Source organism: Phocoena phocoena, chromosome 20, assembly GCF_963924675.1.
Source record: "Phocoena phocoena chromosome 20, mPhoPho1.1, whole genome shotgun sequence".
Lineage (NCBI taxonomy): Eukaryota > Metazoa > Chordata > Mammalia > Artiodactyla > Phocoenidae > Phocoena > Phocoena phocoena.
In genome coordinates this window covers 3,816,429-3,836,241 of record NC_089238.1, presented here as the reverse complement: position 1 = coordinate 3,836,241, position 19,813 = coordinate 3,816,429, and the positions used below count along the sequence as shown (strand labels likewise).

Here is a 19,813-nt window from a genome sequence, read left to right as displayed (position 1 = left end):
GGGGTGAGAGGGGACGGGGCAGTCAGGGAGAGTCATCACTGGTGGGGTGGGAAGGCACCATGGTTATCCGAGGCCCAGTCCTCCACAGGGACTCCCAGGCTTTCTCCTGCACCCACACCATGTCTCTCCCTCCCTGGTCAGACAGTTCACACAACACGTGCTGCAGATTCTCTTCCAGAACCTCCTGGGCACATAAGGTCATGACAGGGCTCCACCACTCGGGACGGTGCACGGTCCCCTCTTGTGTTCAGCTCCTGGCTGCATCTTGGGCTCCTCCGTGGCCGTGTTGAGCCTGAAAGAGCAGAATCCCGAGGCCCAGCAGGACTGAGCCGGCCATGCCCATCCGGATGAGGTTCTCCACTGTGTAGTCTTGCGGGTGTGAGGGTAGGAATTCTGGACAAGAGATCACAAGGTCAGAGCAGATCCCAGTCACTCCTGAATCCTGGATGTCCACCCAGGGTACTGGTTCCTTTTGTTCTGTCCTCGACAGGACAGAAACTCGGAGCCCAGCCCCATAACTGAGGATTTCTTTTACTAATCATTGCTGGTGTCTGACTTGATTTGTGGCGGGTGGATGGTGTCACCTGCTCATGAGAATCGTAAAGTGAGGGTGTGAGTGAGGAGTTGGGGAGACACGAGCCCTTCTCCTGGGTTCTGTGTCCTCAAAGCCTCCCATTCTCATAGTACAGCTTCTACACGGTTCCTTAATGAACCCTGCCTCTAATATGCCAGGTTCCCTCTGCTCTCCTCATTGGATTCTCTCAGCCTCCATGTGTTCTTTGAATTCAGAACCTGCTTTTGAATCGCTTTGGAACAGAGTTGGCTGTGCCCCCGGTGCTCAGGATTAGTGAGACAAGTGGTCTCTTAAGACAGAAATAATTGAGTGCTGTGTGTTCTGTGTTCAGTCTGAGATTGAACCCTATAATCTTATTCTCCTACTTCTGGGAGTTCCCACTGATTCAACAGCTGAGGACCCAGGATCCAGTGATGAGACTTTGGAGTCAGGAGCCATTGAATGTTCTCCTCTCTGGAGGCCCACTGTGTCCCCTCATTCATTACTACCTCAGACATTTCTGGGGACAGAGCCCTGAGCTGACTGAGTCAGAAAGGACAGGGTCAGGGTCCCTCACCTGAGACCGCGAGCTCCAGGGGGGCACTGGCGTGTGACAGCAGGTAGGGGTGACTGCTGAGTGAGCCGTAGCACCTGTAGGTCCCATTGTGGGCTGAGGTCACGGGACTCATGGAGAATTCGGCCTGGAAATGCCCACCTTGGTACCTTGATCTAAGACGCAGTGGGGGCCGGGCTGCCCCCTCCTTGGACAGAAGGAAAGTTTCCTTTGTGCTCCCTGACTGACACAGCAGGGTCACGTTCTCTCCTGAGGCCACCACGGGGCCCGGCTGCACCGAGAGGGAGGGCGTGTCAGGGAACCACCCTAGAGAGAGGAAGGGGGGTGAGGGGCTGCCCGCCCCCTGGTTCCTAACTGCGACTCAGCAGGGCCTCCCTGAGGCCCCTCATCTCTGTCTGTCTCTGTTTTCTCCGAGTCTCTCCCTCTCCCTGCCCACCCCCGTCTCTCTCTGTCTCTCTCCCTCCCTCCCTGGGGACCCCTCACGCCTGGTCCCAGCATCACCAGCTGGGGCTCCCCCAGCAGGGCCTGTGCAGAGTCTGGGTCCCTGACTGACCCGCTGGCTCCTCACCTGCCACCAGGATGTCCAGGGGGTCACTGGGGGCCGACCACTCGGAGGAGAGGTTGTGTCCACCGTAGCATCTGTACCGGCCCGCGAGGGTGTTGGTCACCGGGCCCAGGGGGAAGTCGGCCTGAGAGAGCCCAGCCTGGGGCAGCCGGCCAGGGCGCTGGGGGAGGGCCTGTCTCCCCTCCTGGGACAGAGCGAATCTGTCATAGCCGACGTCAGAGCGACACTGGAGGGTCAGGCTCTGTCCAGAGGCCACGACAGGGCCCTGCGGGGTCAGGAGGGAGGGCTTCCCAGACACACCTGGGGGAAGACCAGCCCTGGGCTGTAGGGGCTGGTTCCTTCCATGAAGCCCCTTCTCCCATCCTGGTCCGCAGGCCTCACTGTCGCTCACACTCTGTGTCTCTGTCCTGTGCGCCCTGCTCCCCCCTCACCCCACCCTCTCATCTGGGACAATCCTGGGAGAAAAGCATCTAATAATCTGTCTCGTGCCTCAAAAAGTGCATGAGGCCAGGGTGGGACCTCCTCACCTGGGACCAGGAGCTCCAGGAGGTCACTGGGGGCCGACCACACCTGGGGGGTGTCCCTGTAAAAGCCGTGGCATCTGAACATCCACCTGTGGCTGGGGGTCACGTGACCCACGGGGAGCAGGGCCTGGGTCCTCCCATGGGGGTCTCGCTGTGCATCCAGGGTCCAGGAGGACTTGGGTTCTCCTTCCTTAGTCAGAATGAACCTGTCCAGTCCCTTCCATGAGCCACACTGGAGGGTCACGTTCCCTCCCGAGGTGACCACAGGGCTCGGCAGGGCTGAGAGGGTGGGTTTGCTGTGGGCCTCTAGGAGAGAAGGAGGGAGCTTCTGAAATGGGAGCTCAAACGGGCTGGGCTGTGAGAGGGACACACCCCTGAGAGCAGACCCCCTTCCTGAGGGCAGAGCCTGAGGCTGGGACCCCCGAGTGTCCTCTCACCTGTCACCACCAGCTCCAGGGGGTCACTGCGCTCTGACCAGCCAGTGGGGCTGTGATAGTAACAGTAATATCTCCCTGCGTAGGAGTTTCTCATATATGAGATGGAGAACTTGCCCTTGTCCCCAGGCTCCAGTGAGGGCTGTCTGTACCAGGGAGCTGAGCTTCCCTCTTTATTCAGATAGAAATCCCAGATCTCCAGGGTCCCCTGACACCAGATGGTCACGGGGCTCCCCCAGGGGATCACAGAGCCTGGCTCAGCCCAGATGGTGGGTTTGGGGAGGGTGCCTGGAAGGACATCAGAGGTTGCGTCACAAGACATCTTCACCCCCAGGTCCCCAGCTCTCAGCCCCCAACCTCCCAGACTCCCCTTCCTTCAGCTCAAAACTGCTGTTCCCCACCCCACTGCCTGGGGGTAGCCCCTTGTCCCCATGATCAGGAGGGAGGTGGGACACCTGGGGACAGACTCACCTGCCTGCTCCTGGGTCCTCAGGCCCACACTCAGCCCTGGAAGAGAGACCCCTGTGAGAGGCTCGCCCTGAATCCTGAGCAGCGCCTCTCCTACCCGTGAGCCTCCTGAGTCCTGGGGTGTCCTGACAGAGCAGCCTGGCTGTGGGGAGGGGTCCCTCCCTGGCTGGGGCTTCCCCTCCCCCTCCTCCATCTCACCGAGGCAGAGCAGGGCCGTGAGTCTGGGGGTCATGGCGTCTCGTCCCTGTGGTCCAGGCGGTGCAGATGGAGGAGACCACGGTGCCCTCAGGACGGAGACCCGAGGGTGTGTCCACTGGGAGGCTGGTCCTCCCCGTTACGGGACTGTCACGTCAGCAGCCCCACAGGAAGGGGAAGTGCCCCTCCCCAGGAGCCTGGCTGTCATTCCCATGACAGACCCGGTGTCTTCCTGAGACGCCCCTTCCAGGTGAGGGTGACCCGAGCACGTCTTTCCCTCTCAGAGCCTCCCCGTTGGGTCTCCTTCGTCCTCAGCCGGTCCATCGGCAGGTCCCTGTGGGGTCCTCACCATGGACAGGGGTCACCCTGGCCCTGGCGATGCTTCAGGGAGGTTGCAGGTTCCTGCTGCACCGCAGAGCTCAGGTCAGCAGAGACACACGTTTAACATCTGCCTACAGCTCCGTGGAGGTCAGTGTGGCAATGAGCACAGAGGAGAAGTTCGGGGAAATAAGGAAGGAAACATGCTCCCCTGGCCCCAGAGTGCGGCTTTGCTTTCTATCTCAGCTCCCTTCAGGGACTTCTCCCTTTTTCTTGAAACAGTGTCCACCCCACCTTCCTGGGAACAAACCCCTGAGTCATTCCTGCCTGCTTGGTGGCCCTTAATCCTTGGACAGGGCTCTCCTCCCCGTCTTGTCATCCTGCCTGAAAGCTTAGGGGACCTTGATTTGAGTTAGAGGTCTCAGTTTGAAGGAAAACATCTCTATTGAAATCTGTCCCCACTGCTCTTGTGACCGTGAGGGCAATGCCCTTTCTGAGCCTGAGTTTCCTCCTGGGCATGTTGTCGCGAGCCGCACTCCTCAGAGTGGCTGTGAGCTCAATGGTGTCAGGTTCATTGCAGGATCACCATTGTTAATTTCCAGAGCAGGTGACAACAGCAGTGGGTGGGACATGAAAGGATCCTGGGCTCAGACTCCACGGCAAAGTGGGTGATTGTGGTGCCCACCTAAGAGCCCTCCTCTGCTCCTAACACTGAGAAGTGCTATTTTGAATATTTCTGAAACACGTACCCACAGACCCATGCAGAAAAAGAGAAAGAAAGTTCCTCAAATGGAGAGGGAACCAGACCAAAGAAGAGGCAACCAAAGAAGAGGCAACTAGGCTGAGTGGCGCCCACTGACCGGGATCATCAAGGGGGTCATAGGGAGGAGGTTCCCACCTGTGTGGACAGAGAGAGGGACCCAGGTCCTCACAGGCAGGGAGGGGTCAGGGCTCCAGGTGAAGGTTGAAGCTGCGGCCGCACTTCCCCGCGTTTCTGGACGGGCACTGGGATAGCTTTGCTCACTGCCCCAAGCCCGTGGTCAGCATTGAGCCACCTCCCCTGTGTGGCATGAAACAGACTCAGTCCACGATTGTCAGCCATCGGCGTCCACCCTCGTGAGAGTGTGAGGGTCCCATTGGACCATCCCTGAGGCCACAGCTGTGAGCAGATGCTAAGTCTGAGACGGTGGGCAGCACGGGGCAGAGCAGCTGCAGCAGTCTCCCCTGGTCAGCCTGACTCCCAGGACAGCCCCGGGAGAAGCCTTCTAGGAGAGACCGGGGGTGTGAGGGCAGAGCCTTGAACAGGAATGGACATCACAGTGCCCCTAGTAGTGATGACAGTGCTACGGACAGCCGTCTGCGGACGAGTGCGGGTGTCCTCGGCAAGGGAACAGAATCAGTAGGAAACCAATAAAGAGCTGAAAAAAAGTGTAGGACATACTTGATGTGAATATCTTGATTGTATCACAACACAATTAGTGGCTTTGTTGAAATAAAAATATGAAAAAAAAGAATCAGTAGGAAAATATGACAGTCGATCTAATTTAAGCGTGTTTAAGTATCTGAAAAATAAAGGGAGGCAGCCATATGGATTATTTTATAGAAGAAAGGGCAGTTATTAAGAGTTAGAAAAGGTAGAGGTGACAAATCCAGTAGAATGAACACATTAAAAAACGTCATCCCATCAAGGACAAGACAGCTGAGGGACCAATTATGGAATTGAAAACAATATCGAGGAAATGTTCCACAATGAAGGTTAGAGAGACCAGAAATGGAAATTCAAGATACTTGGGGAATAGAATGAGGAGGGCCCACGTCGTATCTATTGTAAGTGTCAGAAGGAAAGGTCGTGACGTATAACAACGGCCAAAGAAATGAAGAATTGAACATTTTTCAGAGATGAGGACAGGCCAACTAAGTGCTAGGACGCCTGTATTTAAAAGTGACATCTGTATCTTGACCCTTCATGGTAAATTAAGAAAATGAAGGTTAAATTAAAAAAAAAAGTATCTCAGACTGAATTGTATGCTTCGAAATGGTTAATTCTATTTTGTGAAAATTTCAACTGAAAAAAATCAAGGACGACTGTCCTGAGGCCCTACAAATGTCCTGAAACGACTTCCTGTAGAAAATGCAAATTACCATTGAGAGAATGACAAGCTCATTGGGACCAGACCACCCCGTACCAAAAGGCGATGCCAGAAGATATTGGAGAAATACCTTCAGGGAATTTATTGGGAAGAGTTTTACACTGAGCCAAATTATTTTTAAGGGACAAAAGTGAAAGGCTCATCAGAGGCTAAATCCCTAAATATGAGGGGATTCCAGCCACCACATCTGACCGGTGGGAGCTGTGTCCATTCCGCTAAGCCCACCACATCAGGCTGCGTCTTCCTGAGAGATAAGGAGGGTTCTGGTGGGGATGGATCCCTCACCCATCACATGTATGTTCCTCTCCCAGTAGTTGAGTCACACACTTAGTTTGAAATAAGAAATGTTTTCCAGTAACTTGATAAAGAGAGAATGAGAGTGAAAGAAGGCATTTCCAGAGACCCAGGTTCTTAGATATTTTACTATTTTCACACTCAGTGAAAGGAATGCTAAGAGATGTAATGGAGAAAGTGAGATGTAGCATGAGAAAAAAATGGTATGAAAAGCACTGAAAAATTAACTAACACAACTTGTACACACACCCACAGATGCACCCACACGTGTGCACACACACAGATGTGCACACGCACATACACGTATACAGAGTACCCATATTTCAGGTAAAGTATAATGAGAGCATTGTCTTCTCTAATGGAGGAGGAGAATGCATAGTTGTTTAGAAATAAAAATGTAAATACATGTATTAACATGGGAGTAACAGCCTAAAATTAGAAATGGAATAACTACCAATGTGCTTGGTGTAATTAAATGAAAGAAAAAATTTTCAGCTTTATTGAGATATAAGTAACAAAAATTGTGTATATTTAAGGTGTACAACTTTTATTTTTTAAAAGAACATTTATTTATTTATTTATTTATTTGGCTGTGTTGGGTCTTAGTTGTGGCACGCAAGATCTTCGCTGTGGCAGGCGGGATCTTTCGTTGCGTGCGCAGGCTCGAGAGTGCGTGGGCTTAGTACTTGCAGCTTGTGGGCTTAGTTGCCCCGTGGCATGTGGGATCTTAGTTCCCTGACCAGGGATCCAACCTGCGTCCCAAGCACTGGAAGGGGGATTCTTAACCACCGGACCGCCAGGGAAGTCCCACTTGATGTTTTTATATACACTTACCTTGTGAAATAATCACCACAATTAAGCTAGTTAACATATCCATGACCTCACACACTGAACATTTGTGTGTGAGTGTGTGTGTGGTGAGAACACTTAAGGTCTATCCTGTGAGCAAATTTCAAGTCTACGATGGAATATTGTGAACTGTAGTCACATCACTGTACATCACATCTCCAGAAGTTACTCGACTGCGTAACTGAACTTTGTTCCCCGTGACCAGCATCTCCCCACTGACCCCTTTCCCAGCCTCTGGCAACTACCATTCTCCTGTGTTTCTATGAGTCTGATTATTTTAGATCCCCGAGGGAAGTGAGCTCGGGCTGTATTTGTCTGTCTGTGTCTGGCTTCTTTTACTTCACATAATGTCCTCCAGTTTCATCCACGTTTCCCAAACGGAAGGATTCCCTTCTTTTTAAAGGCTGAATAATATTCCTGTGTGTGTGTGTGTGTGTATCTCACATTTTATCTCTTCATCTTTCGACAGGCATTGAGGTTGTATCCACATCTTGGCTAACGTGAATAATGCTGCAGTGAACATAGGAGCGCAGATATCTCTCCGAGATCGTGGTTTCATCTGCTTTGGATATATACCCAGAAGTGGAATTGCTGGATCATATGGTAGGTAGTTCTATTTTTAATTTTTTGAGGAAACTCCATACTGTTTTCCACGGTGGCTGCACCGATTTGCCTTCCCACCAACAATGCATAGGGTTCTCTTTTCTCCACAGCTTTGCCAACACTTGTTATCCTTTTTTTTAAGTTAACTTATTTATTTATTTTTGGCTGCGCTGGGTCTTCGTTGCTGTGCATGGGCTTTCTCTAGTTGTGGTGAGCGGGGGCTACTCTTCCTTGCGGTGCGCGGGCTTCTCATTGCGGTTGCTTCTCTTGTTGTGGAGCAAAGGCTCTAGGCCCGTGGGCTTCAGTAGCTGTGGCTTGTGGGCTCTAGAGTTCAGGCTCAGTAGTTGTGGCACACAGGCTTACTTGCTCCGTGGCACGTGGGATCTTCCCCGACCAGGGCTCGAACCCATGTCCCCTGCGTTGGCAGGTGGATTCTTAACCACTGTGCCACCAGGGAAGCCCAACACTTGTTATCTTTTGTCTGTTTCATAACAGCCATTCTAACAGGTGTGAGGTGATATCTCATTGTGGTTTCGATTTGTATTTCCCTGCGGGTTAGTGATGTTGAACACCTTTTCATGTACTGTTTGGCCATTGGGATGTCTTCTTTTGAGAAATGCCTATTCAGGTCCTTTACCTATTTTTTAAATTGGGTTGTTACTACTTTGCATTGAGTTGTGTGAGCTCCTTGTATATTTTGACAAGTAGCTCCTTATCAGATACATCGTTTGCAGATATCTTCTCCCATTCTATATGTTGCCGTTTCACTCTGTTTCCTTTGCTGTGTAGAAGCTTTTAATATGATGCAATCCCCTTGTCTATTTTTATCTTTGTTGCCTGTGCTCTTGGTGTCATATCCAAAAAACCATTGCCCAAACTCACGTCAAGAAACCTTTCCCCTATGCTTTCTTCTTGTAGTTTTATGGTTTCAGTCCTTATGGTTAAGTCTCTGATCCATTTTGACTTGATTTTATATATGGTGTGAGCTGAGGGTCCAGTTTCATTCTTCTGCACGTGGGTGTCTAGTTTTCCCAGCATCATTTATTGAAAGCACTATCCTTTCCCAATTGTGTGTTCTTGGCACCCTTGTGGAAGATAGTTCACGGAGCTTCTTTAAGACAGTTATTTTGAACAGTTAGGCAACTGATAGACCTTCATCTTTTACGGTTTATGTTTTGCCTTCGGCAGCGTCACATTCCCTGATTCTTCATGTGTCTTATAGCTTTGCTTTGGTGTCTGTGTGTTGGAAGAAACAGCCACCTGTTCCAGTCCTTATGGTCGGATTTTGCAGATCAGCCGAGTTAGAGATTCCGGAGCCTCTCAAACGTGTTCTGTGGACGTGCAAGCTCCACATCCCTCCCTCCTGGGGCAAGGATTCCTAGTTGTGTGCCTTCACCGTGTCCCCCCTTCCCCTGGAGGAGTGCAGGGGACGGCGGGGGCTGGGGGCGGGCTCCATTTTCCTCCTCCTGAGGGAGAAGTCTCAGGATCGGTCTTCCTCTCCGTCCTGCCAGGCTCTGCCGGCTACTACAGCGCCTGTCCCTCTCTTCCTTTTTTGCTGCCCCCACGTGGGCCTGTGGCCTCGGGCTCTGAGTGAGGTGAGAGGCCAGGAGGTCTCTGAGGCAGTGCCCGGAGCCTGGGGATGTGGGTGCAGCTTGACTCCCTCTGGCCTGGGCCAAACGGAGGAGCCTCTCAGCGCTGAGGGTGCCAGCTTGGGGGAGGGGGGACAGGGGGAGGGAACTGCTCCTTTTATCCTTTCAAAGAGGTTTTTCTTGGTTCTATGCTCATTCGAGGTGTTGCACCTTGCTAACTGGATCCTGCAGTTCGCATAAAATTTATTTTCCCCAAATACCGTACTTTTGTCACTGTTTATGTGCGGGGATGAGAGCTGGGACTTCCTGTCCTGCCGTCTTGCCTAAAACGTTGATTAATTTTTCTAGAATGCATCCTAGTGAGACCAGAAATGGAAAAATAGAAACAATAGCTAATCTACACAGGAAATAAAATGAGAAGACTAAACAGATATCTGTCACGGTTTCTAATGAGAGAAATGAGAATGCCATTAGGCCGCACTTGAAGAGACCACAGACCTAGACCACAGGGCATCCTCCACTTAAGGGGACTAGGGTTCTCCCTCACCCTCAGTGGGGGCAAAATTACTTCTTCTTTTTTTTTTTAAAATAGAAGTATAGTTAATTTACAATGTTGCATTAGTTCCAAGAGTATAGCAAAGTCATTCACTTATATATACATATTCTTTTTCAGATTCTTTCCGTTATAGATTTTTATGAGATATTGAGCATGGTTCCCTGTGCTATACAGTAGGTCCTTGTTGTTTATCTATTTTATGTAAAGTAGTGTGTATCTGCAAATCCCAAATTCCTAATTGATCCCTTCCCGCTTTATCCCCTTTGGTAACCATAAGGTTGTTTTGTCTGTCTGTGAGTGTATTCCTGTTTTATAAATAAGTTTATTTGTACCATGTTTTAAGATTCCACATATAAGTGAAATCACATGATATGTGTCTTTCTCTTTCTGACATACTTCACTTAATATGATAATCTCTAAGTCCATTCATGGTGCTTCAAATGGCATTATTTCATTCTTTTTTATGGCCGAGTAATATTCTATTATACATATATCACATCTTCTTTATCCATCTGTCAATGGACATTAAGGTTGCTTCCACGTCTTGCCTATTGTAAATAGTGCTGCTAGGTACATTGGGGTGCATGCATGTTTTTGAATTAGAATTTTTTCCGGATATATGCCCAAGAGTGAGGTTGCAGGATCATTAGGTAACTGTTTTTAGATTTTAAGTGACCTTCACACTGTTCTCCATAGTGGCTGCAACAATTTCCATTTCCAGCAACAGTGTAGTAAGGTTGCTTTTTCTTCACACCCTCTCCAGCATTTATTATTTGTAGATTTTTGATGATGGCCATTCTGACCAGTGTGAGGTGATAGCTCACTGTGGTTTTGATTTGTATTTCTCTAATAATTGGTGATGTTGAACATCTTTTCACATGCCTCTTGGCTATGTGTATGTCTTCTTTGGAGAAATGTCTATTTAGGTCTTCTGTCCAGTTTTTGTTTTGTTTTGTTTGTTTTTTTGTGGTATGGGGGCCTCTCACTGTTGTGGCCTCTCCCGTTGCGGAGCACAGGCTCCGGACACGCAGGCTCAGCGGCCGTGGCTCATGGGCCTAGCCGCTCCGTGGCATGTGGGATCTTCCCAGACCCGGGCACGAACCCGTGTCCCCTGCATCGGTAGGCGGACTCTCAACCACTGCGCCACCAGGGAAGCCCCTGTCCAGTTTGTAATTGAGTTTTTTTTTAATATATTAAGCTGTATGAGCTGTTTGTGTATTTTTGAAATTAATCCCTTGTCCTTAGCATTGTTTGCATATATTTTCTCCCAGTCCTAGGTTGTTTTTTCATTTTGTTTATGGTTTCCTTTGCTGTTTAAAAGTTTTAAGTTTAATTTGTTCCCATTTGTTTATTTTTTAAACTTGTATTACTTTAGGAGATGGATCCCCCAAAATATTGCTGCAATTTATGTCAAAGCATGTTCTGCTTATACTTTCCTCTAGGAGTTTTATAGTATCCAGTCTTACACTTAGGTCTTTAATCCATTTGGGTTTATTTTTGTATATGGTGTTAGAGAATCTTAAGTTTCATTCTTTTGCATGGAGCTGTCCAGTTTTCCCAGCACCACTTATTGAAGAGACTATCTTTTCTCCACTGTATATTCTTGCTTCCTTTGTCATAAGTTTATTGACCATAAGTGTGTGGTTTTTTTTCTGGGCTCTCTATTCTGTTCCATTGATCTATGAGTCTGTTTTTGTGCCAGTACCATAGTGTTTTGATGACTGTAGCTTCATAGTATAGTCTGAAATCAGGGCGTGTGATTCCTCCAGCTCTGTTCTTCTTTCTCACGATTGTTTTGGCTATTCGGGGTGTTATGTGTTTCCATACAAATGAAGATATTTTTTGTTCTTTCTCCGTGAAAAATGCCCTTGGTAATTTGATAGGGACTGCACTGAATCTGTAGATTGCCTTGGGTAGTGTGGTCACTTTTACAATATTGAGTCTTCCAATCCAAGAACACAGTATATCTTTCCCTGGGGTACATTTATTTCTAATTGACCTTCCAGGGAATCTGTAGCCCTTTGAGTATCCATATTTAGGGATAGAAATGCATCGAAGCTCTTGGCTCTTAGTGAGATTTGGTGGACTACTGTCTCAAGAGAGGCAACTACTTAATAATAGTAATTATATTTTGTATTTTATAGCCCATGTGTCATCTATTGTAAGCCTCCCAGCTACTTTGTGGAAGAATATTTACTTTTTTTGCTTTATTTATTTATTTATTTTTAATTTACTTGGAAAAAAAAAACCAAAAACAAGGATGAAACCCCCTGAAAGAGCACATGTGATTTATTCACATTCAGCATGTCAACAGATGATTATCTTACAAGAGCCAGGTGGTTCAAACTCCCAGTCCAGTGCTTTTAACTGAGATTTATCTCCTTGAAGTCTCTTGTGCTATGACGTGCAGAGCTGTGGGAGCTACTGGTTTATGTGGGAAGTTCATATAACCAGCAAAGAGGCTCAGGGGAACACAGGTGTGAGGACTGTAACTGAAGGGTCTTTAAGATGCTCTGCTGGACCAGCTGGGTGCATAGTCTCTCCTGGACTCACCTGGCTTTTCCTGAGGGCAGATACTCATTTAGGGGAAATAATGCCCCTGTTCAACAAGAAGTTCTAGGGTGTGTCTCATTCTGAACAGGGTCTTAGTCCAAGGACAGACTCTGCCGTGTCTCTTTTTTTTTTTTTTGTGGTACGCGGGCCTCTCACTGTTGTGGCCTCTCCCGTTGCGGAGCACAGGCTCCGGACGTGCAGGCTCAGCGGCCATGGCTCACGGGCCCAGCCGCTCCGCGGCATGTGGGATCTTCCCGGACCGGGACATGAACCCGTGTCCCCTGCATCGGCAGGCGGACTCTCAACCACTGCGCCACCAGGGAAGCCCTGGTTGCTTGATTTTTGAATATCAAGCCAATGTTGCATTCCTGGGATAAGCCCCACTTGGATGTGGTGTAGTATTTTAAAAGTATGTTGTTAGATTTGCTAATATTTTGTTGAAGACGTTTGTGTTTATGCTCATGAGGGAGATTGGCCTGCAAAGTTTTGTTTTATTTTGTTTTCGTTTTCTTTACTTTTACTACGAGAGTTGGTCTGGCCTCATAAATTAATACAACATTTCCTCCTCATCTAGTTTCTAGAAGAGATTGAGTAGAATTAATATTATTGTTTTTACATGTTTTGTAGAATTTGCAGGTAAAACCATTTAGGCCTGGAGTTTTCTTTGGGGAAATTTTAATCTAAGAATTCAGTATCTTGAATGTGAGACTAGCAAATTGTTTTTAAAGTCTGACAATAACACGTGTTAGTGAAGGTCTGGGACAAAAGGAATTACTCCACATTGTTTCTGGTTATACAAAATAAGACAGTCAATTAAATAAGAAATGCATCGTTATCCCTTAGATTTTCAAATATGTTTATGCTACCCAGGAGATTTTTGCCATGTAAAACCTAGAAAAACTTGCACATATAGACAATAAAATACTACAAGGGTGTTTCCAGTATATAATACAGCAGGCAAAATTAACAAACCACAGTTCTTCTAGCTTCTAGGTGGAGGATGAGTAAGTTCTGGGGGTCTAATGCACAGCATTGTGATTATAATTAACAATAATGTCGTATATACTTGAAAGTTGTTAAGAGGGTAAATCGTAAATGTTCTAATCCAAAAAAGTAGAGGTAAGATAAGGAAAGGTCTAATGACGTGCTTTGCACGTCAATATACCGTTTTTCCAACACCATTTATTTATTTTTAACATCTTTATTGGAGTATAATTGCTTTACAGTGGTGTGTTAGTTTCTGCTGTATAACAAAGTGAATGAGCTATACGTATACATATGTCCACATATCTCCTCCCTCTTGCGTCTCCCTCCCACCCTCTCTATCCCACCACTCTAGGTGGACACAAAGCCCCGAGATGATCTCCCTGTGCTATGCGGCTGCTTCCCACTAGCTATGTATTTTACATTTAGTAGTGTATATATGTCCATGCCACTCTCTCACTTCGTCCCAACTTACCCTTCCCCCTCCGCATGTGCTCAAGTCCATTCTCTACGTCTGCGACCTTAGGTTCTTCAGAACGATTTTATTTTTTTAGATTCCATATATATGTGTTAGCATACGGTATTTGTTTTTCTCTTTCTGACTTACTTCACTTTGTATGACAGACTCTAGGTCCATCCACCTCACTTCAAATAACTCAATTTCGTTTCTTTTTATGGCTGAGTAATATTCCATTGTATATATGACCAACACCATTTATTGAAGAGACTGTCCTTTACCCATTGTGTACTCTTGACTCTCTTGTCAAATATTAGTTGACTATACACGGGTCGGTTTATTTCTAGGATTTTGATTCTGTTCCGTTGGTCTATATATCTGTTTGTTGTTTTCTATTAACATACTGTTGGGTTTTTTTTTTTGTGGTACGCGGGCCTCTCACTGTTGTGGCCTCTCCCGTTGCAGAGCACAGGCTCCGGACGCGCAGGCTCAGTGGCCATGGCTCACGGGCCCAGCCACTCCACGGCACGTGGGATCTTCCCGGACCGGGGAATGAACCCGTGTCCCCTGCATCGGCAGGCGGACTCCCAACCACTGCGCCACCAGGGAAGCCCAGCATACTGTTTTAATACTATATCTTTGTAGTATATTTTGAAATCTGGCAGTGATGCCTTGTTCTTTTTCAAGATTCTTTGACTATTTGTGGTGCCTGTAGTTCTTTTTTTTTCATTTTCTGTCATCTCTTGTCATATCAATTATACTTCTTTTTAAAACTGAAGTATAGTTGATTTACAATATTGTTAGTTTCAGGAGTACAGCATAGTGATTCTTTTGTGTGTGTGTGTATGTGTGTGTGTGATTTGCAGATTATATTCCTTTATAGGTTATTACAAGATATTGGGTATAATTTTCTGTGCTATACAGTAAATCCTTGTTGCTTATCTATTATACATATAGTAGTTTGCATCTGTTAATCCCATACTTTTAATTTCTATCCTGTCCCCATCTCTTCCCTTTGGTAACCATAATTTTGTTTGCTATGTCTGTGAGTCTGTTTCTATTTTGTGTACAGATTTCTTTGTATTATTTTTCACATATTAGTGATATCATATGGTATGTGTCTTTCTCTGACTTGTTTAACTACACATACTATTGTCTAGTTCCATCCATGCTGCTGCAAATGGCAACTTTCATATTTTATGGCTGAATAATATTCCATTATGTATATATATGTATGTGTATATATATACCATATCTTCTTAATCCATCATCTGTTGATGGGCACTTTGGCTGTTTCCATGTCTTGGCTATGTGGCTTGTCTTGTAAATAGTGCTGCTATGAACACTGAGGTACGTGTATCTTTTCAAATTACGGTTTTCTCCAGACATATGCCCAGGGGGCTGGATCATATGGTAGCTCTACTTTGCGGTTTTTGAGCATCCTCCTTACTGTTTTTCACAGTGGCTGCACCAATGTGCATTCCCATCAAGTGTGTAGGAGGGTTCCCTTTTCTCCGTACCCTCTCCAGCATTTATTATTTGCAGTTTTTGATGTTAGCCCTGGTGACTGTACCGTGGTGATACCTCATTGTAGTTTTGCTTTACATTTCTCTAGTAATTAACATTGTTGAGCATCTTTTCATGTGCCTCTTGGCTGTCTGTATGTCTTTGGGAAAATGTCTATTTAGTTCTTCTGCCCATTTTTTGACTGGGTTGTCTACTTCTTTGAGTTTGAGTCATATGAGCAGTTTGTATATTTTGGTCGTATTGTTTACAAATATTTTCTCCCATTGCGTACGTTGTGTCTTCATTTTGTTGATGGTTTCCTTTGCTGGGCAAAAGGTTTTAAGTTTGATTATGCCCCATTTGTTTATTTTTGCTGTTATTTCTTTTGCCTTGGGAGACTGATTTAAGAAAATATTAGTACAATTGGGAGTTCCCTAGTGGTCCAGTGGTTAGGACTCAGCACTTTCACTGCTGTGGCCCAGGTTCAAGCCCTGGTCGGGGAAGTAATATCCTGCAAGAGGCGCGGGACGGCCAAAAAAATAAATAAGGCTATGAAAATATTGGTACAATTTATATCAAAGAGTGTTTTGCCTATGTTCTCTTCTAGGAGTTTTATAGTGTCATGTCTTTTTTAAAAATTTTATTTATTTATTTATTTTTGGCTGTGTTGAGTCTTCGTTGCTGTGCAAGGACTTTCTCTAGTTGCAGCGAGCGGGGTCTGCTCTTCACTGTGGTGTGTGGGCTTCTCATTGCAGTGGCTTCTCTTGTTGCAGAGCACGGGCTTTAGGCACGTGGGCTTCAGTAGTTGTGGCACGCGGGCTCAGTAGTTGTGGCTCGCGGGCTCTAGAGCACGGGCTCAGTAGTTGTGGTGCACGGGCTTAGTTGCTCCGCAGCATGTGGGATCTTCCCAGACCAGGGCTCGAACCCGTGTCTCCTGCATTGGCAGGCGGGTTCTTAACCACTGTACCACCAGGGAAGTCCTATAGTGTCATGTCTTATATTGGGGTCTTTAAACCATTTTGAGTTTATTTTTGTATATGGTGTGAGGGAGTGTTCTAATTTGATGACTTACATGTAGCTCTCCAGTGAATCCCACCACCTCCTTGACCTGAAAATGAGAGGCCACCTTCACTCTGCCCTTCATATTGTGGGGCTGATTCCATAGGTGCCGTGATGACTCTAAGTGCTCCTAGGAATCAGCACCCAGACAGAGGCGAGGAGGGCACCTGCTCTTCTCTCCCTCTCTCAGCTGGGCATCTTCCCCTTCATGCATTTCTTCTCACTGTGACCACCCAGTAGGCACCAGTGACCTCAGTTATACTTGAGACATGAAGCCCCCTCCTTCCTTCATCTCCACTCCCGCCCCCAGGTCCAGTGGGAAGCGACCCTTCTGTAAAGGTTTAGTGGGGAAGGGTTAACGGAAGTTCAGCCCAGGACTGGGGAGACTGTGTCTCTTCTAGGCTAAGAGGACTCTGTTACTCAGCAGACATGGCGTTCGTGCATGTGGGTGAGAGTCTGCAGGCCCCCGGTGCTGCCTGGAACAGGGACAGAAGGAGGATGTGGCACGTGTCTGGATCTTCATGCTGTTCTTAGCTCCACGTCTTCCCTCAAAGTTCAGAGCTTCCGCTCTTCTGCCTCCCTTCTGCACACACCTAGCACTGCCTGGACCCTGGGGTGGGGTGAGTGGAGTAGAGGGAGAGGGACTCCCTCTGTATTGTCCCTCCCTCCGTGGGGTGGGGCCACCTGTGGCCGACGTCTCTGTGTCCCCCTTCTTCTCCTCCAGCTCAGAGCTCCCCTGGGACAGGGCTGTGAGCCGAGGGTCTGGCTCCTCGATGGATATGGGGAGGGGGCTCCTCGCCTGAGAGCAGGAGCTCCAGGGGTCGCTGGGCTGTGACCTCAGGGAGGGGGAGGTGCTGAGTGAGCTGTAGCACGTGTAGGTCCCACTGTGGGCTGAGGTCACAGGACTCAAGGTGAAGTTGTTCTGAAAGGGTGGAGCCGTGTCCTGCAGACGAAGGTGCTGGAGAGGAGTGAGTGACCCCTCCTTGGACAGATGGAGGGGATCGGACCAGACCTCAGAGCCACACTACAGGGTCACATTGTCTCTGCAGGGTTCTGAGGCCCACAGCTGGGCTGAGAGGGAGGGTTTCCTGTACATTCCTGGGGGCGAGGAAGGTCGTGATGTGTACAGAGCCACCCCCAACACACCCTTGACCCTGAGCTGAGGGACCACCATCCTGTCTCCAGGGACCCTGTCTGTGACCCCCTCTCAGCTGCTCTCAGCCCCTCTGTGTGGGTCTCTCTTATCTCCCGGCACCCGCTCCATTTTTCTCACTCACTCTCCCTGGACCACTGCCCTATCTCAATGTCTGCTCTAGGACCCCTCCCAGGACCCCATCAGCACCAGAGGTGGCTCTGGGCCCAGCACCCTGAGAACACAGTCAGGACATGGGGCAGGACAGGGGTTGCTCACCGGCGATCAGGCTGTCTCCACGGAGCACGAGTGAGCCCGGCTGGGCTGAGAGGGAGGGCTCCTTTACACACCTGCAGAGAAGGGACAGTGGCACCGAGGGGGACGCACACCCCACACTGCTCACTGGGGCTGCAGTGCGAGCTCTCCCTGGTCTCCCAGGCCTCCCGCCAGTGGTTCTTCCCCGGGAGTCCACTGCCCCTGACCCCCCATCACCCCAGGGCTCACTGGGCACAAGGCTGAGGTCAGGGGTCCAGGAAACGATGGGGCTGGGGGCCCTCACCTGTGACCTGGCGATTCAGAGGGTGACTGGGGTGTGACCACACGTGTGCAGGGAGCTGGGAGAATCATAGCATCCGCGGGTTCCCCCACGGGAGGAGTTTAGGGCGCCCACAGGGCACACGGCCTGTCCCCTCCCATGGGTCCTCGATGTCCGGTGTCGGGTGGGTCAGCACCTCCCTCCTTCAGCAGGTGCAAAGTGCCCGCTGCAGACTGTGAGCTGCATGCCAGGGACACGCTCTCTCCTGAGGCCACCACAGGGCGTGGCTGGGCTGAGAGGGAGGGGCTCTGTGCACCCCTGAGGGAGGGGAAGGGGCTGGGTTAAAGGGGGACCTTCACCCCGCTCACCGCAGGTGTGGGCTGTGAGGGGAGACTCCGTCCCCCTGAGCCCACACTCTGCTCCCTCTGCCTGTGAGGACGCCACCGCAGTGGGAGGGGACCCGGGCCCTCCCTCCTACCTGTCCCCACCAGGGGCAGGGGGTCACTCTACTCTGACCTGTCTTTCCTGCTGTGATAGACACACTGATACTGCCCTGCAGTGCTTGAGCTCGAGGATTCAAAGGGGAAACTGGCCTTGTTCCTGGAGTCCTGTGGGGCCTTAGCCTCCCAGAGTCCAGAGGGCCTCTCTCTATACAGACGGTAGACATCAGCCCTCAGAGATCCCGGACACCAGATGGTCACAGGGCTTCCCTTGGTGACCATGACACCCGGGTCAGCCCAGATGGAGGGTTTGGGGAGGACCCCTGGAAAGGGATCAGACCTGAAGTTAGGGGTGCCCTTCTCCCCTCAGTTTCCCCAGCTGTCATTCCCCAGGCCCCTCCCAGACAGGTCACCATCATTTCAGACCTGCTGTGTTCCCCACAGATGACCAGGGGGTTGTTGGGTTGAAGCAGGAGGTCTGGGGGGCCTCACTTGCCTGGACCTGGTTCCACGGGCCTTGACTCAGCCCTGGGAGAGAGTTCCCTGTGAGCGCCCATCCCCCAGCACACAACATAGATGCTCCAGGCCTGGTCTGGGCCCTGAGTTCTGGGGTCAGATCTGGGGCTGAGCACATCCTTCCTCCCCCACAATTTCTGCCCCGACTCATCTCCTGAGACCTGCGGGTCTCTCAGCTTCAGACCTGGGAGGAGAGGGGCCCCCTGCCCTCTCCCTTCCCCAAAGCTCACCGAGGCAGAGAAGGGCAGTGAGGGTCAGGGTCGTGGCTGTGCCTCCCATGGTCCCCAGCCGTGCTGGTGTCTCACAAAGTCCACAGAGCCAGCAGGACAGACAGATGCACGGGGGGTGACAAGGTGCAGGCTCTGTGTTCCACGTCGGGTTCCTTCATAGTAGCCTCTCAGAAAGAGGAATAGCCCCCCAGGGCCTCACGCTGCTCTACCTGCAGGATGGGGCCCAGGAGACAGCAGGCTCTGGGACCTTCCAGAGCACATCTGGGTCTCACCAGACCCCACGCACTCTGCCTCTCCTCGGGCCAAACCCAAAGCCAGAGAGTGACACTCATCCCAGGACAGGAAGTTGAGGATGCAGGGCAGGGCCTAGGAGCAGCCCAGTTTTGGCTCCGCCCAGGGCACGGAGAGGGCTCCAGGGCGGTTAACAAGCTGCCCAGTGGCTGCAGGGACAGGCTGCAGGCAGAAGCCCTGACCCCAGAGGGGCTCCTCACAGGCCGCTGGGCTCCAGGGGCTCCTAGTGGTGCCTGAGGCTGAGCCTTTGGAAGAGACACTCGCCCAGCCCAGCCTGGGGGCCGAGCAGCCTGCGGAGGTTGGTCAGGTGGTCGCCCATCTTCTTGATGAGTTTCACCTGCTCATCCAGGAAGTGGCTCCAGGAAGTCCAGAGGTGGAGTCTGCGCGGGCAGAGCCCAGGGCCTGCGGACCCACAGGGCCTGGCGCAGGTTCTTCTCC

The 19,813-nt window shown here is 49.7% G+C and overlaps 2 protein-coding genes and 1 pseudogene across 2 annotated transcripts in view; all 3 read right to left on the bottom strand.

Annotated features, from left to right (window-relative positions):
• The window catches only part of NLRP12 (NLR family pyrin domain containing 12), a 726,895-nt gene that overhangs the window by 422,841 nt on the left and 284,241 nt on the right, over positions 1–19,813 (bottom strand).
• LOC136141466 (leukocyte immunoglobulin-like receptor subfamily A member 6) lies at positions 248–3,350 on the bottom strand. Its single transcript, XM_065899644.1, has 8 exons — positions 3,317–3,350; positions 3,122–3,157; positions 2,654–2,938; positions 2,220–2,522; positions 1,696–1,992; positions 1,131–1,433; positions 546–584; positions 248–393 (listed from the first exon to the last, which is right to left on the bottom strand). The coding sequence occupies exons 1-8, from the start codon at positions 3,348–3,350 to the stop codon at positions 248–250; spliced, it is 1,443 nt and encodes a 480-aa protein (XP_065755716.1).
• LOC136140795 (leukocyte immunoglobulin-like receptor subfamily A member 6) lies at positions 16,652–19,133 on the bottom strand (annotated as a pseudogene).

Bases quoted from the DNA above. Each gene is read 5' to 3' on its own strand.
- LOC136141466 (XM_065899644.1), bottom strand. From the start codon at position 3,350: ATGACCCCCAGACTCACGGCCCTGCTCTGCCTCG. The intron at 2,523-2,653 runs GTGAGAGGACAC...CTTCTCTCCTAG, and splicing joins CCTGGAGCTGGTGGTGACAG to AGGCCCACAGCAAACCCACC. The intron at 1,434-1,695 runs GTGAGGAGCCAG...TCCTCTCTCTAG, and splicing joins CCTGGACATCCTGGTGGCAG to GGTGGTTCCCTGACACGCCC.